At 39.8% G+C, this 13,764-nt stretch overlaps 1 protein-coding gene and 1 long non-coding RNA gene across 3 annotated transcripts in view; one reads left to right on the forward strand and one right to left on the reverse strand.

Annotated features, from left to right (window-relative positions):
- fstl4 (follistatin-like 4) overlaps nt 1-13,764 on the reverse strand; it is an 808,779-nt gene that overhangs the window by 447,400 nt on the left and 347,615 nt on the right. For both annotated transcript variants that reach the window (XM_051933466.1, XM_028812623.2), the window contains exon 4: nt 11,666-11,914. In XM_051933466.1, coding sequence (XP_051789426.1) covers nt 11,666-11,914 — 249 coding nt within the window. The remainder of the gene's footprint in view (nt 1-11,665; nt 11,915-13,764) is intronic.
- LOC127529563 (uncharacterized) overlaps nt 1-13,764 on the forward strand; it is a 512,543-nt gene that overhangs the window by 109,025 nt on the left and 389,754 nt on the right. The window lies entirely within an intron of this gene.

Raw genomic sequence — 13,764 nt, forward strand, 5'->3', positions numbered from 1 at the left:
ATCATTATCATGATTAAATGTAACTAAATTCAGTTTTACCGATAGCAATTTATTGCAACTAATATATAATACCAACACTTTTTCTGTGTTTTTTAGGTTTCCATGTAATCTAGATAATGCATAATGTAACCAATTCCACCACCATTTTCGACCTCCCTAAGAGCGAAAATATAATTTTAATATAAAGTTTGATTATAATAGAGATAAATGATTGTGTATTGATATTATCAATTAGTTATGATGGGAAACAAAAGATATTTGAGAAATATTGCACAACTGGAAGTGATTCTGATGACCTTTTCCTCTATCTCAGTATACGAGAAAGTCGAGGGGAGCACACTCCCGATTTTTTTTTGTATAGTGCGCTAAAATGATTACAGGCTCAGAACACTAGCAGATCTTTCAAACTATAAAGAATTAAAAGTAAATTATTAAACCACATAATATTTATATTCTGTTAAACACCTGAGCTTTACGACTGTCTAATGGAAACTGATTAAAGGCCACGTCAAATTATCGTATATACTCGTGTATAAGTCGGGTCTCGAAACCCGAAAAATCAATCATAAAATCAGACCACAACTTATACCCCATTCAAAAATACTACACTTAATTTTTTTTTTTTTTACATCTTCTTGCTTCCTCCAATCTTGCACCAGTTTCTCAGACACATCAAATTTTGATTCACTCCACCACTTGAATTTGCATAATGTGACATCAGCTTTATTGGTGCACTGGGGTTGGTCTAAAGAGGGAGTTACACCATCTATGACTGCTGATGTCACTTGACCCCGCCTTCCCTGCTTCAAAATTATTAATAGAAGCCCACGCTGGAGGAACAGCATCACATTGAGCAAAGCAGCACTGAAGGCCAGATATCCAACAGGGTAGCACAAATTTTTCATACTTACACTTTCAGCTAAAATTCGAATCCTCAAAATTAAATGAGGATTTCCAGGCTGGAGCCCCAAATTGTCTTAATTTATTTTGTCGCCTTATTACAATATATAAACAGACAAATTGGTTTAAACATATCTGAAACAGATGGGCATGAAAATTAAATGAATTAATAAATGAGATCCTATGAAAACAATGGCGGCTTAATATAATGTCGTAAATAAGAAAAATTAACCGATTTACCTAAAATAGAAGTTATTTTCTGTGTTCTTGAGCACAGCAAAAAGTTTTGAAAGTTCAATTAATCAAGATGCAGTGATCCTCTACAGTTGCATGATGTATTTGTCACTTTTAACAAATTCTCAGGCAAGCAGACGTTGTGCAAGACGAGGCTCATGATAGCTTTCCATTCATTCTTCTCACTCTGTGCCGACTACTTCATTTGTTTTGCTTGTGCAGACAAACAGCTGCTTCAAATCCAGCTGGCATTGAACAAATAAATCTTCACTTTCATTTTAATTTATTTTTTGCACAAAAGCAAGCCTGGTCTCTCAGTCTGCAATGGCATTATCAGGCATATGCACAAATTGGAAGAGTTGAGCACGTACCGTACCTTATAAAAGGGTAGATTAGAACCAAGTGGACAAAGCAAAGCCAGTATGCACTGTAATTATAGGAGATGCAACAACGTAGCCTCTTCTTTTTTTAATTTAATTCCGGTTAAAGTGCAAAGACATAAAAATAAAAGATGAAGAAAATTACTTGTTTCATTAAACTCAGTACTGAACTGAACAGTATTTCACGGTTTTAATTAAACTGTTTGCTTATCCCAGAAATCCTGATTACAAATAGACCTTTATGGTTTCATATACTTAGATGATGGTGAGGCACAATACAAAAACATGTCAGTATTTTTTTTTCCTGCATAAATGTTATTTCTCTGAATATCTCAAGGGTTTACAATTCTTGTTTTAATCTATAAGATTTAGTTAATACAGGGGTAAGTAAGGACAGCTATGAAGAGGATGAAAAACGGAAAGGCCGTTGGTCCAGATGACATACCTATGGAAGCATGGAGGTGTTTAGGAGAGATGGCAGTGGAGTTTTTAACCAGATTGTTTAATGGAATCTTGGAAAGTGAGAGGATGCCTGAGGAGTGGAGAAGAAGTGTACTGGTGCCGATATTTAAGAATAAGGGGGATGTGCAGGACTGCAGTAACTACAGGGGAATAAAATTGATGAACCACAGCATGAAGGTATGGGAAAGAGTAGTGGAAGCTAGGTTAAGAAGTGAGGTGATGATTAGTGAGCAGCAGTATGGTTTCATGCCAAGAAAGAGCACCACAGATGCAATGTTTACTCTGAGGGTGTTGATGGAGAAGTTTAGAGAAGGACAGAAGGAGTTGCATTGCGTCTTTGTGGACCTGGAGAAAGCATATGACAGGGTGCCTCGAGAGGAGCTGTGGTATTGTATGAGGAAGTCGGGAGTGGCAGAGAACAACAGGTGCACTAGAGGGGCAGCAATAAGATGACCCCCAAAGCAGGAATAGTTTAACAGGTGGAGGCCACTGACATTTTTCCCTCCTCATCTTTTCTGACTGTTTTTTCACTAATTTTGCATTTGGCTATGGTCAGTGTCACTACTGGTAGCATGAGGCGATACCTGGACCCTACAGAAGTTGCACAGGTAGTTCAAATTCTCCAGGATGGCAGGCACATTAATATGTGCCATTGCCAGAAGGTTTGCTGTGTCTCTCAGCACAGTCTCAAGGGCATGGAGGAGATTCCAGGAGACAGGCAGTTACTCTAGGAGAGCTGGACAGGGCCGTAGAAGGTCCTTAACCGATCAGCAGGACTGGTATCTGCTCCTTTAGACAAGGAGGATCAGGATGAGCACTGCCAGTGCCCTACAAAATGACCTCCAGCAGGCCACTGGTGTGAATGTCTCTGACCACACAATCATAAACAGACTTAATGAGGGTGGCCTGAGGGCCTGACATCCTCCAATGGGCCCTTTGCTCACTACCCGGTACCATGGAGCTCGATTGGCGTTTGCCACAGAATACCAGAATTGGTAGGTCCACCACTGGCACCTTGTGCTTTTCACAGATGAGAGCAGGTTCACCCTGAGCACATGTGACAGACGTGAAAGGGTCTGGAGAAGCTGTGGAGAATGTTAGGCTGCCTGTAATGTCGTTCAGCATGACCGGTTTGGTGGTGGGTCAGGCATTTCCACGGAGGGACGCACAGACAGGCTAGACAACGGCACCTTGACTGCCTTTACGTATCAGGATGAAATCCTTGCACTCATTCATTATCAGACCCTATTCTGGTGCGGTGGGTCCTGGGTTTCTCCTGGTGCAAGACAATGCATGGCCTCATGTAGCGAGAGTATGCAGGCAGTTACTGGTGAATAAAGGAATTGATACCACTGACTGGCCCCCACGCTCGCCTCATCTCAATCCAATAGAACACATCTGGGACATTATGCTTCGGTCTATCCAACACCACCAGGTTGACCTCAGACTGTATAGGAGCTCAGTGATGCCCTGGCCCAGATCTGGAAGGAGATCCCCCAGAACACCATCTGTTGTCTCATTAGGAGCATGACCCAACGTTGTCAGGCATGCATACAAGTATGTGGGGGCCATACAAACTACTGAGTATGATTTGGAGTTGCTGCAATGAAATTTCGGCAAAATGGACTAGCCTGCCGCATCATTTTTTCACTTTGATTTTCATAGTGTCTTTGAATTCATCCCTCTGTAGGATGATAATTTTCACTTGCATCAAACGATTTGGCATCCTTTTGTTCCTAACACCCTCACTACCCAGCCCATATCAGTATACATATCCAGCAGGATTTTTCTTTCCCATTGAGATCTGATGCGTTTTTAAAGTGTTCCTTTAATTTTTTTGAGCAGTTTATTTATGATTTATGTTTTTTGTACCTCACACCCTCATACACCTTTACCATAAGAGCGTCCCTTATCTATGATGAAGTGTTCGATCAGAACAAAATATGAAGCAGGTTTTAAATTAAACGTTGAAGTAGCGAAAGAAATTGGTAACTGCGCTGCTGCAACAAAATTCGATGCGTCTGAGAAACTGATGTGAGATTGGAGGCAAGAAGATGTAAAAAAAAAAAAAAATTAAGTGTCACATTTTTGAACAGGCGTATAAGTCGGGGTCTGATTTTATGATCGATTTTTCGGGTTTCAAGACCCGACTTATATGCGAGTATATACGGTGGATATTGTCATCAGGATAATGTGCCATGTCACAATGCACGTATCCTTTCAAGCTGGTTCCAAAATATGACTTGAATGGGAGATTTGCAGTAAGAATATCATGTCATGTCATTTTCTTACTAGGGTCAATTTAGCATCACCAGTCCACCTAACCTGCATGTCTTTGGACTGTAGGAGTAAAACCGTGTCTACCCGGAGGAAACCCACGCAGACACAGAGAACATGAAGAAATTCCATGTGGGGAGGACCTGGGACGTGTCCCTTGGTCTGCTTACTGCAAGGTAGCAGTGTTACCATTGCACCACCATGCCATCCATTCAGCAAGAATGTATGTGAAAAACCTGAATGAACTGCCAGAAAGTGTCAGGGCAGCATGCACCCGAATGGCTAATGATTCTAGGAGAGTGTTGAATCCATGGACTGAAGAGTTCAGGAGATAAAAAGAGGTCCTACTCAGGACTACACAGTTGTGCCTAATAAAGAATATTTGTAGACTTAGATCAATCACTTTTTGATGCTTCTTATAAACATTTCTCTTTTCAATGCCAAACCATCCATGCTTCTCATTAAATTGTTGTTATACTCCAGTGCATCATTCATAATGTAAGCGAGAGTTAACAAACATAAAACTACACATAAATTAAACCACACAATGGAGCTCCAGAGAGCCTGTCTTTAAAGGAAACATACAGAGCCTAAGGCAGTCGCCTCAGGTTGGCATTAGTCTTTAAAGCTCAGCAGTAATTATCTAGATGACTTACATAAGTAAATAAGCAGTGGAGGCTGCTGTTTTCATTATTTGATTATTATTAAGTCAGTACACATCAAAGGAAGTCTGCACCTTCACTCAAAGCATTTAAAAAAACACACTAAAAAGAACATGATCAGTACAAATCATGCTTGCTACAATATTAGCCTAATGTAATATAAGGATGAAAGCCCACCGTATGGTAATCTTGCAGAACTAAATTCCCACAATTTAGCACTCTCTCTTTGAACTATTGCCCAGAAAATTGCAGTCTTTGCTTTCAGTGTGGTCTTAAGCAAGCTCCACAAAAGAGAATTGTGCACGGCTGCAGCAGTCATTTGGACAATTCACCACAGGGTAGAGTCCTTATTGTCACTCCTGGGATTCAAGCCGAAGACAGGTTTTCAACGCATATTTTTAATTTAAAAAAAAAAAAAAGGAGAAGAAAAACTTATCAACAAATATTGTTTTGTTTGGTATGTCCCAAAATGCACAATTTTATGTGTGGCGTTTCTAACATTGGTTTTACATTTACAATGTGATAACAGTAAATCATTAAGCCATACAGCAATCCACCTTAATAAAAGCATAAGTGTCTGTGCATCTGTCTGGATGCTACTGTATGTCTCTGTCATTCCAAAAGTTGGCACATCACAAACAATTTTAGCAATAAATATGCATTGCATCTGTCATTCCTACAGATGGTGCATCACAAACATTAACACTGCTTTTATGAATCCCATACCAAATGGCACATAACAGAGATATATGCATTACCTGGTGCACAGCAAACATTGATGCTGATGTCTACGTTGATTACTTACATTTCAACCCACATTAGTAATAAACACACAAAAATACACAATAAAAAAGAAGAAATTGCAGTGATCGACAAAAATAAATCATTGGATCTATAAACTCTCTTAACGTTATAGCTGAGATGTGGCTGTTTGACTATATTGGAGAAGAAAAAAAATAGCACTGCTTGATAAAATGTAACCATTTGGGCTCCAGACATTGGACAAAACATGGATAGAGTAACAGTACTGATGTTGCAGGTCAGGTCCTGGAGGGCTATACTGGTTACAGGTTTTTGTTCCAACCTAGTTACTTAATGGGAAGTCAATTATGCTATTGAAGAACTTATTGCTCCAGCAAAATGTTTATGATTCATTTCATTTGCAGTGTTTGTTAATATTCCCCTCATCTAATTGCTTATTTTAGTCTGAAAATAGCTGCAGTCAGTGTTTTTCCTTAGTCCTAATTAGCAGTAAGATGCAAGTGACAAAGGAATTGACAGTTCTCCATCTAATTTGTTTCCATTTACATGTCAGTATATTCCTTGTGTCTGGTTTAATAAAATATTTGTAAAAAAAAAAAAAAAAACAAGAAGATAATTGCTAATCAACATCAGGCTACAAATCATTTGCTTGATACCCAAGGAAAGGAAAAAATCTTAACTACAGTACTGTATATGAATGACCAGACATGTCAGAATGAAAACACTAAAAAGATATACTTTTAAACATGATCTGCTACTTCCAAGAATTGGTTTCTAATTACACCATCAGGTTGGAACAAAAGCAGCAGTCAATTCTGTACTGCCCCCCAGGACTGGCTTCACCTATCCCTGATGTAGGTCAACTGGTCACCCTTCTCCTCAAAACTATAACCTGTATAAGGAGAAGAAGACAGAGTCTGGTAAATGCGTATAACAGGTATGTGACACTCCATGTAGTTGCAAGGTTGGCACAGTGGGTGTCTTGTAGTTCGGGTCCGACTGGAATCAGACTTGCGAGAAGTCAGAAATGGAGACATAGACACAAAATGGTGGTATTTCCAAAACAAAAATGGGTTTGATTTACAGGTGTGCAAAAAGACAAAAATAATGTCCCAATCGAAAACAGTGAATTATATTTACAGTGAAGCTGTCAGTCCCAAAAATGAAAAATAAAGTCAAAATTGTAAGAATCCTAAAGATTCTGGCACCCTGCCAGGGGTTTGTTTCCTGCCTTGCGCCCTGTGTTGGCTGGGATTGGCTCCAGCAGACCCCGTGACCCTGTAGTTAGGATAAAGCGGGTTGGATAATGGATGGATGGATGGAAATTATACAAAAAATCCACAAAAAAATATTTACAAGAAAAACAAACTGCACCTCAAACCCAAATTTAAGATACCTCCACCAAAACATTACTACATCTATAAGATATCAATATAAAAATATTTATAAAAATAAGCTCAAGCCACTGTTTGGTACACTAAATGAATTCGCTTTCACACCACCGCGTCTAAAAACAATGCCTTGTAGCAGGAAGTGCCTGTTATAGACGGGGAACAAATTTTTGGCCAATCCTGCAACACGTTGTTCTCTTTCACCAATCGCGACGGACGCCGTTGCTTTCTGCACAGGTGCGCCTCTCAATCCTTGTAATTATTGCATTTATTAAATAGGGCTGACGGCCTTGTGTGCGCGCGAGCGAGTACGAGCGCGAACTTTAGCGCATCCTGATGCACTTACCTCGGGTGAGCCGATACGCATTACGCAAGTTATTTTTTCTTGGGGATCCCCTTCTCACACTATGGCATGCACAAACTTAACTAAACGCTTTGCACCTTTTCCTTTGCTAACGGCAGGTGGCTAAAAAGAAACGCTCGACCCGTCACCGGCATCACGCTGCGTGAACCTGCCAAAGTAAAAAAAAATGAACTCGAAAGCGTTCCACGTATTTCAAAGAGTTAAACAGGCAACTGCTTTAACTTTTTCTTCGGCGAAAGTTGACTTTACCCTATTCTTAAACTTTTTCTTTCCTTTAAAGTGGTAATGCCTGGTAGGTGGATTACCAGGTAACCCACCTAAAGCTCAGCATGTATGGGGGCCTGGCCAGTATTTGGATGAGAGACCATGTAGGAAAAGCTTGGGTTATTCAACAATAAATTAATGAGCCATTATTGTTGGTTTTCATTTATTTTGATCAGTTTTTAGATTTTTTTTAATGGTGTTTTAATAAATCTTTGTCTTTATGTGGACTAATTCTGCATTTAGAAATTTATATAATCAACATTTGAATTATACTGGAGAACTTGCACAGCACTCTGTGAAAAGTACTATACAAAAATAAAGTAACTACTGTAAACATGGTTTGCTGCTAAAAACTTGTTGGTGAGACAAGGTGGTCTGTGTGTGGACCCCAATACCCCAGTTCAGTGATGGGGACACTGGATTGTAAAAATTGGTGCTGTCCTTCAGATGAGATGTAAAACCGAGGTCCTAACACTCTGGGGTTACAAACAATCCTTGGGAATCTCTTGAAGACACTAGGTTGTTTCTTGATGGCCTGGCCTGGTTATTCTAGCCCCCTAATCATTCCCTGTTCCATATTGGCTAACTATCTCTCTCACCGCTTCACCACTTAATAGCTAATGTGTGGTGAGTATACTGGCTGGCACATAAATGGCTGTTGTCACATTGTGCAGGTAGATGCTACACGACCCAAAGTAGCACAAATACGTTTTAACAACTACAATGCTGAGACAGGTCCTGGCACCCTGAGACCAAGCATTGAAATATGTGGGTCTGAAAAATGAATTAACAGATGTTGACAGGATAAGGTCTACCATTCTGGACGCAAGTTCAATAATGGAAGTATGGATAGCCTCAAAACTAACAGATGTTCCATGTAGCTCCAAATGATGTGTTGTTTTCCACGCTTTTCGTTTAATTTGTTCTTTTCAAATCTATTAGTACACAATGGATTTGGGAACACATGTAATGTGTTTTTTTTTTCATTTCTTTGGCTAAATAAGCACTCATCTGTATTAAATCTGCCATTAGTCACATTCGGCTTCTTACATATTTCCTTTTCATAGGTGACATCCTGCAGTTGAGCTGCACATCTTAAACAGATATGCCACATTTGGATTAAACCTCCACAAAGAAACTGCAAGTTCATACCTCAGAGTATTATCCCAAACAAAAGTGCCATGTGAATAAGTCGATGACAGTCCAATAATTCCTCTAGTCATGATCTAAATCTGTGTTCATTACACTTTCTCAGGCTAAATAAAAATAAAACTGAGCAGTCACAATTACTGACGTCAAAATGATCCAAAGGCAAAGTTCCATTAAGTCAGACTGGATGAGCCTATTAAAGTAAAAGCAGATACGTTTTTGGTGCCATGCAGGTCACATCCACCTTGAGCTTTTTCTTTTCATTGGCACTTTGGTAAAGAGCAAACTTGTCAGGGTCAGGTCAACTCCATTACAGGTAAATCTAATTGAGCCGGGGCACAACTTTAAAAGTTCATTTAACTCTAGTAGAGCTGTATTATCTGCCATCTACCCGCAAGTGATATATCAAACAATGAGAGATTTTGTCTTCCCTTGAGATCTTAATTAATTTTCAGTTTTAAATTTTAAACTGTTTTAAATGAAATCTTTAATTGGACCTTCTAATGAGGATGACAGCATTGGTCAATGTCTATGTTCCTGCATGGATTTTCTTCTGGCATCCCTAAGACACATGCATACTGTATATTTGTTCAACTGTTATATAATGCTATACAATACCACTGTAGCATTACCCCAATGTTGTAGGTGTGTGCATAATTCTGTTCATTGTATTGTTTATAGTATATAAATGTAATGAATTATTATTATTATTATTATTATTACTCTTCACTGATCACAGGCTCAGAGTGCTGTAACAGGTTTACAGGAATAAGTTCTGAGATGCACTGGTGCCACATCCAAGGTTGGTTCCTGACTTGCACCCAACTTTTCCAGGTGTTATGTGTCAAATTTTCTGCAAACCTTATGAGGACCAGTTTGGAGAGAATGTGCCAGTATAATTTAGAGGTTGCATGGCTACTCATTTACTTGTCCAACCAGGTAGTTGATGACCAGGATGAAAAACATTGAGCCCTTTTGGGCTGTACCTACTGATCTCCGAGCATAATACAGGCCACCTCCAAGAAGAAGGTATCAGTTGTTGACTCAGTGAGCTAAAGGAGTCACTGGTGATGTCTGGGAGCTTTAATTACTGCAAAGTGATAACAGCTTGACATTACAGCAATAAAGAGAGTGGTTGAGCTGAACCGCTAACCCATTCACATTGTTCTGTCTTTATTCTTTTGCACCAGTCCAAGAACGAGCTGCAATTTCACTTTTGACACAAAGCCGGCATTGTTTAGGTCAATGTGCCCTTTTTGGATTTGATTAATGATGCTGCTGGGCAACTTCTGTGTCCTCAAAAGCTTGAATGGAAAATTTAGTTTTAAGAAATGGATACAATAATTTTGCTACGCTGATGTTCTTTAGAAGTGGAGTAAAGTACGAAGCTCCACAAGAAACCAGCCCATCTATACATATCAAGGGAGAATATCCAGACTTCGCTCACGAGGCATCATTTACCAAATTCAAAAATGATTCTGTGAAGTGATCTGATGCATAACTCCACTGCTTTTACAAGATGATGCATCAATCCATTTTCTAATCCCACTTTTTGTTTCGCAGAGAAACATTGGGTAGGACACTAATCCATTTGCCCACATGATCTGATGGCAAGTCAATTTTGTGCCGTCCATTAATTTAACAAGAATGTGAAAGGGGTGGCCAGTTGGGTGGCACGGTTGTGCAGTGGTACTGTTGCCTCACAGTAAGAAGACCAGAGTTTGCACCCTGTGTCCTCCCTGCGTGGAGTTTGCATGTTCTCCATGTCTGAGTGGGGTTCCTCCTACTGTCCAAAGACATTCAGGTTAAGTAAATTGGCCCTAATGCGTGTGTGTGTGTGTGTGTGTGTGTGTCGCCCCTGTGATAGACTGACACCCTGTCCAGGGTTTGATCCTGCCTTGTGCCCTGTACTAGCTATGGCAGGCTACAGCACCCCATCGTGACCCTGGTCTGGATTAAGCTCATTACAAAATGATATGACACAGTGAAAGACCACTCAGACAATGACCAAGCCTGGAATCAAACAGTGGTCTCTGAAGCTATGAGACAGTGAGTTGGGTACTGTGGTGCTCAATTATCATCCTTAAATCTGACCTGCTTATTCCAGATGTAGAGCAGCAGGGTGATGGAGCAACAATTTCAAGGTGGAGAATCAGCCTTAGATAGAGCAGCTGTGACCCCTTTCTGGATAATGCAAAATAAAATGACTACCATAACACACTCAAAATATCTGCTGACAAAATGAGATTTCTATATCATATTTATAATATGAAAAAAAGGAGTTATAAAGGGTAGAAGAGAAGCAGGAATGCAGAAAGTGCCGCAGTTGAAGAGGAGTCGCACAAACTATAGCCACATAAAGAAGAAAGAGTATTAGAGAAAATGCAATTCAACAAAGTCCAGGCAAAACGAAACAAAAGATGAGGCTAAATAACGACAATTCATACTTTTGTTATGGAAGACAAGTAACTGTGGGTCTTTCTTTTGCATTTTATCTGTTCATCTGCTTGGCTTCCTTATGGTCTTAGCTTTTTTAATTTGCTCTGACACAGTAGACTTCATAAGAATTATTTTTATAGAGGAATTTAATAACTGTTTACTATACTGAATGCTCGTATTTGGCTGAATGCAATGGATACCAGCTCAAATGCGAACACAATATCAGAAGAGCCAACTGCCAAATACAGTTAAAAATGACAAAACAGCCAAATACCGTTAAAAGTGACAAATCCATGCTATAGACAGAATCAAACAGCCTAATAAAAACATTTGAGAAAAGGAGCACCTTTTATTGATTTTCTAATGCTTTTTGTCTCCTACCTTTGAAGAAGCAATCCTTGCTATGCACAATGTAGATCTTCTTGTTCTGCAGACAGGATGCTCGATGAAGTTCACAATGATTTTCATAAAACCTTCCATCCGATCCACAGACAGGCACAAAGCTGGGGTGACACCTTTCCAGGCACAGACATTCTGCTGCGCCCGTCTCTTTGTTAATGGCACATCGACGACCTCTCCCGCAGTATTTCTTAAAACAGGCTCCAATGAAGCCACCTTCCTTCTGATCATCTACTGAGAAAGAATAAAGAAAAAAGGCTTTATAGAAAGATGACTATATTGTCCATGTGTTTAAAAAATGACACAAATATCACATAAAATCTCTTAATGAAAGCATATTCATCCATTGATCCATACTTTGAACTTAATTCCTCTCATATAGGGTTGCCGGGACCTGATGCCTGTTCTTGGTGTTATCAGGCAAAATGAAGGAGCCAACCATTGGGTATCGGCTATTGGGATTTCAGTCCACCACCATAAGATATGGTCACTCACAGATGCCTGCTTTAGAACCACTACTCCAGGGGTGTCCAACTCTGGTCCTGGTGGGCCGCAGTGGCTGCAAGTTTTTATTCTAACCATCTTTTTCATTAGTGATCAGTTTTTGCTGCTGATTAATTTCTTTTGGCTTAGTTTTAATTGACGTGACTCAGACCCCGTAGTTGTTTCTTTTTCCTTAATGAGCAGCCAAACAATAATGAGACACAAAACAAGCCAGCTAACCTGAAAATAAAGAAAGGTGAAGGTCTCGGTCATGTTGGTCTGCTCAGGTCACCAAAACATCTTGAAGGTGGTCTTAGAAAAAACAGAAAATCAACAGTCTGCTGTGGCAGAATGAGAGCAGCAACAAGTCATTATATTCAATAACGGCTTTAATTAACAGCAAGAATTGGCTTCTCATTAAGAAACTGGTTGGAGTGAAATTGGTTGGAGTTTGACATTCCAACTTAGCTGATCATCTGTTAGCTTGTTTCACATCTCATTTCTGTTTGGCTGCCACTTAATGAAGAAACCTTCAGAGGCCTGAATCCTTAAAAGCAGGGCGATTAAAATGAAGGGAAAAGGAGTTAATTAGCAGTGAAAACTGTTCACTGATTAGGAAAAGGGTTAGAATGAAAACCTGCAGCCACTGCGGCCCTCCAGACTTGGAGTTGGACACCCCTGCACTACTCAGACTTAACTGCATGCCTACCAGGCTGCGAAGATCCAAAGCCTACAGCAGCAGGAGCAGCACTGGTTGACTAAAAGCAGAAGAAATACCCATTAAAAGACATATCTGTGCACCTACTCATCAGTCAACCTGATATTTAAGTCTACTGAGATGCAAGAACCATTACCCTCATGGGCCGCCGTCACATGACTTACAAGCTGACACTAGGCCACCTAAGCTGCAGATCATTGAGATGTAGGAGAAAATCCACAGAGACAAGGATACATCATGCAAAGTCTGCACAGATGGTGACCAGATCACAGTGCCACTATTCTGCTCATAAGAGTATAACATTTTGTAATAAACATTCATCTTATGTTTGATATGTCAAAATAAAAAAGCCCAGTAATGGCTATGCTGAAATTAAACTCAATGCTTTGTTTTCATTTGAACTTTCTTTTAATCAGAAACACTTAATGACATGATTTCTACTCTTGGACTGTAGTGTCAAGGGGTATATTTTATTTTGCCCATTAGGCAAGCAAAGTAAGCAAGTCTCGTGTTCAAGTGTAAAGACTTCGAGTTACAGGATGGACAGTTCAAGTGGCAGCAAGAAAGCCATTGCTAAAATGGTCTGAAGTTTCAGAATACACCAGTTTTATTCTGTTTTTATTGATCTTTATGCAGTTTACTGTCTCCAGGTGCTCTAAAATTAATGCACAGAAAGTCAGACTTGCTAACTTAGACCACTGTTAACCTGGTGAGGCATCTACTACTCAAGCTGTTGACTCTCAAACACTTGCCTTCTGATTCTGTTGTGGCTTTGGGTCAGCCAGACCTGCTCCTGTCAGAGTTTCCAAGTTCTTATTGATGGTGTAGGAAACTGTAGTCACTGACGCCTTGACTTACTGCACAATATCTTTAAACTTAA

The sequence above is a fragment of the Erpetoichthys calabaricus genome, chromosome 11, assembly GCF_900747795.2.
Source record: "Erpetoichthys calabaricus chromosome 11, fErpCal1.3, whole genome shotgun sequence".
Lineage (NCBI taxonomy): Eukaryota > Metazoa > Chordata > Cladistia > Polypteriformes > Polypteridae > Erpetoichthys > Erpetoichthys calabaricus.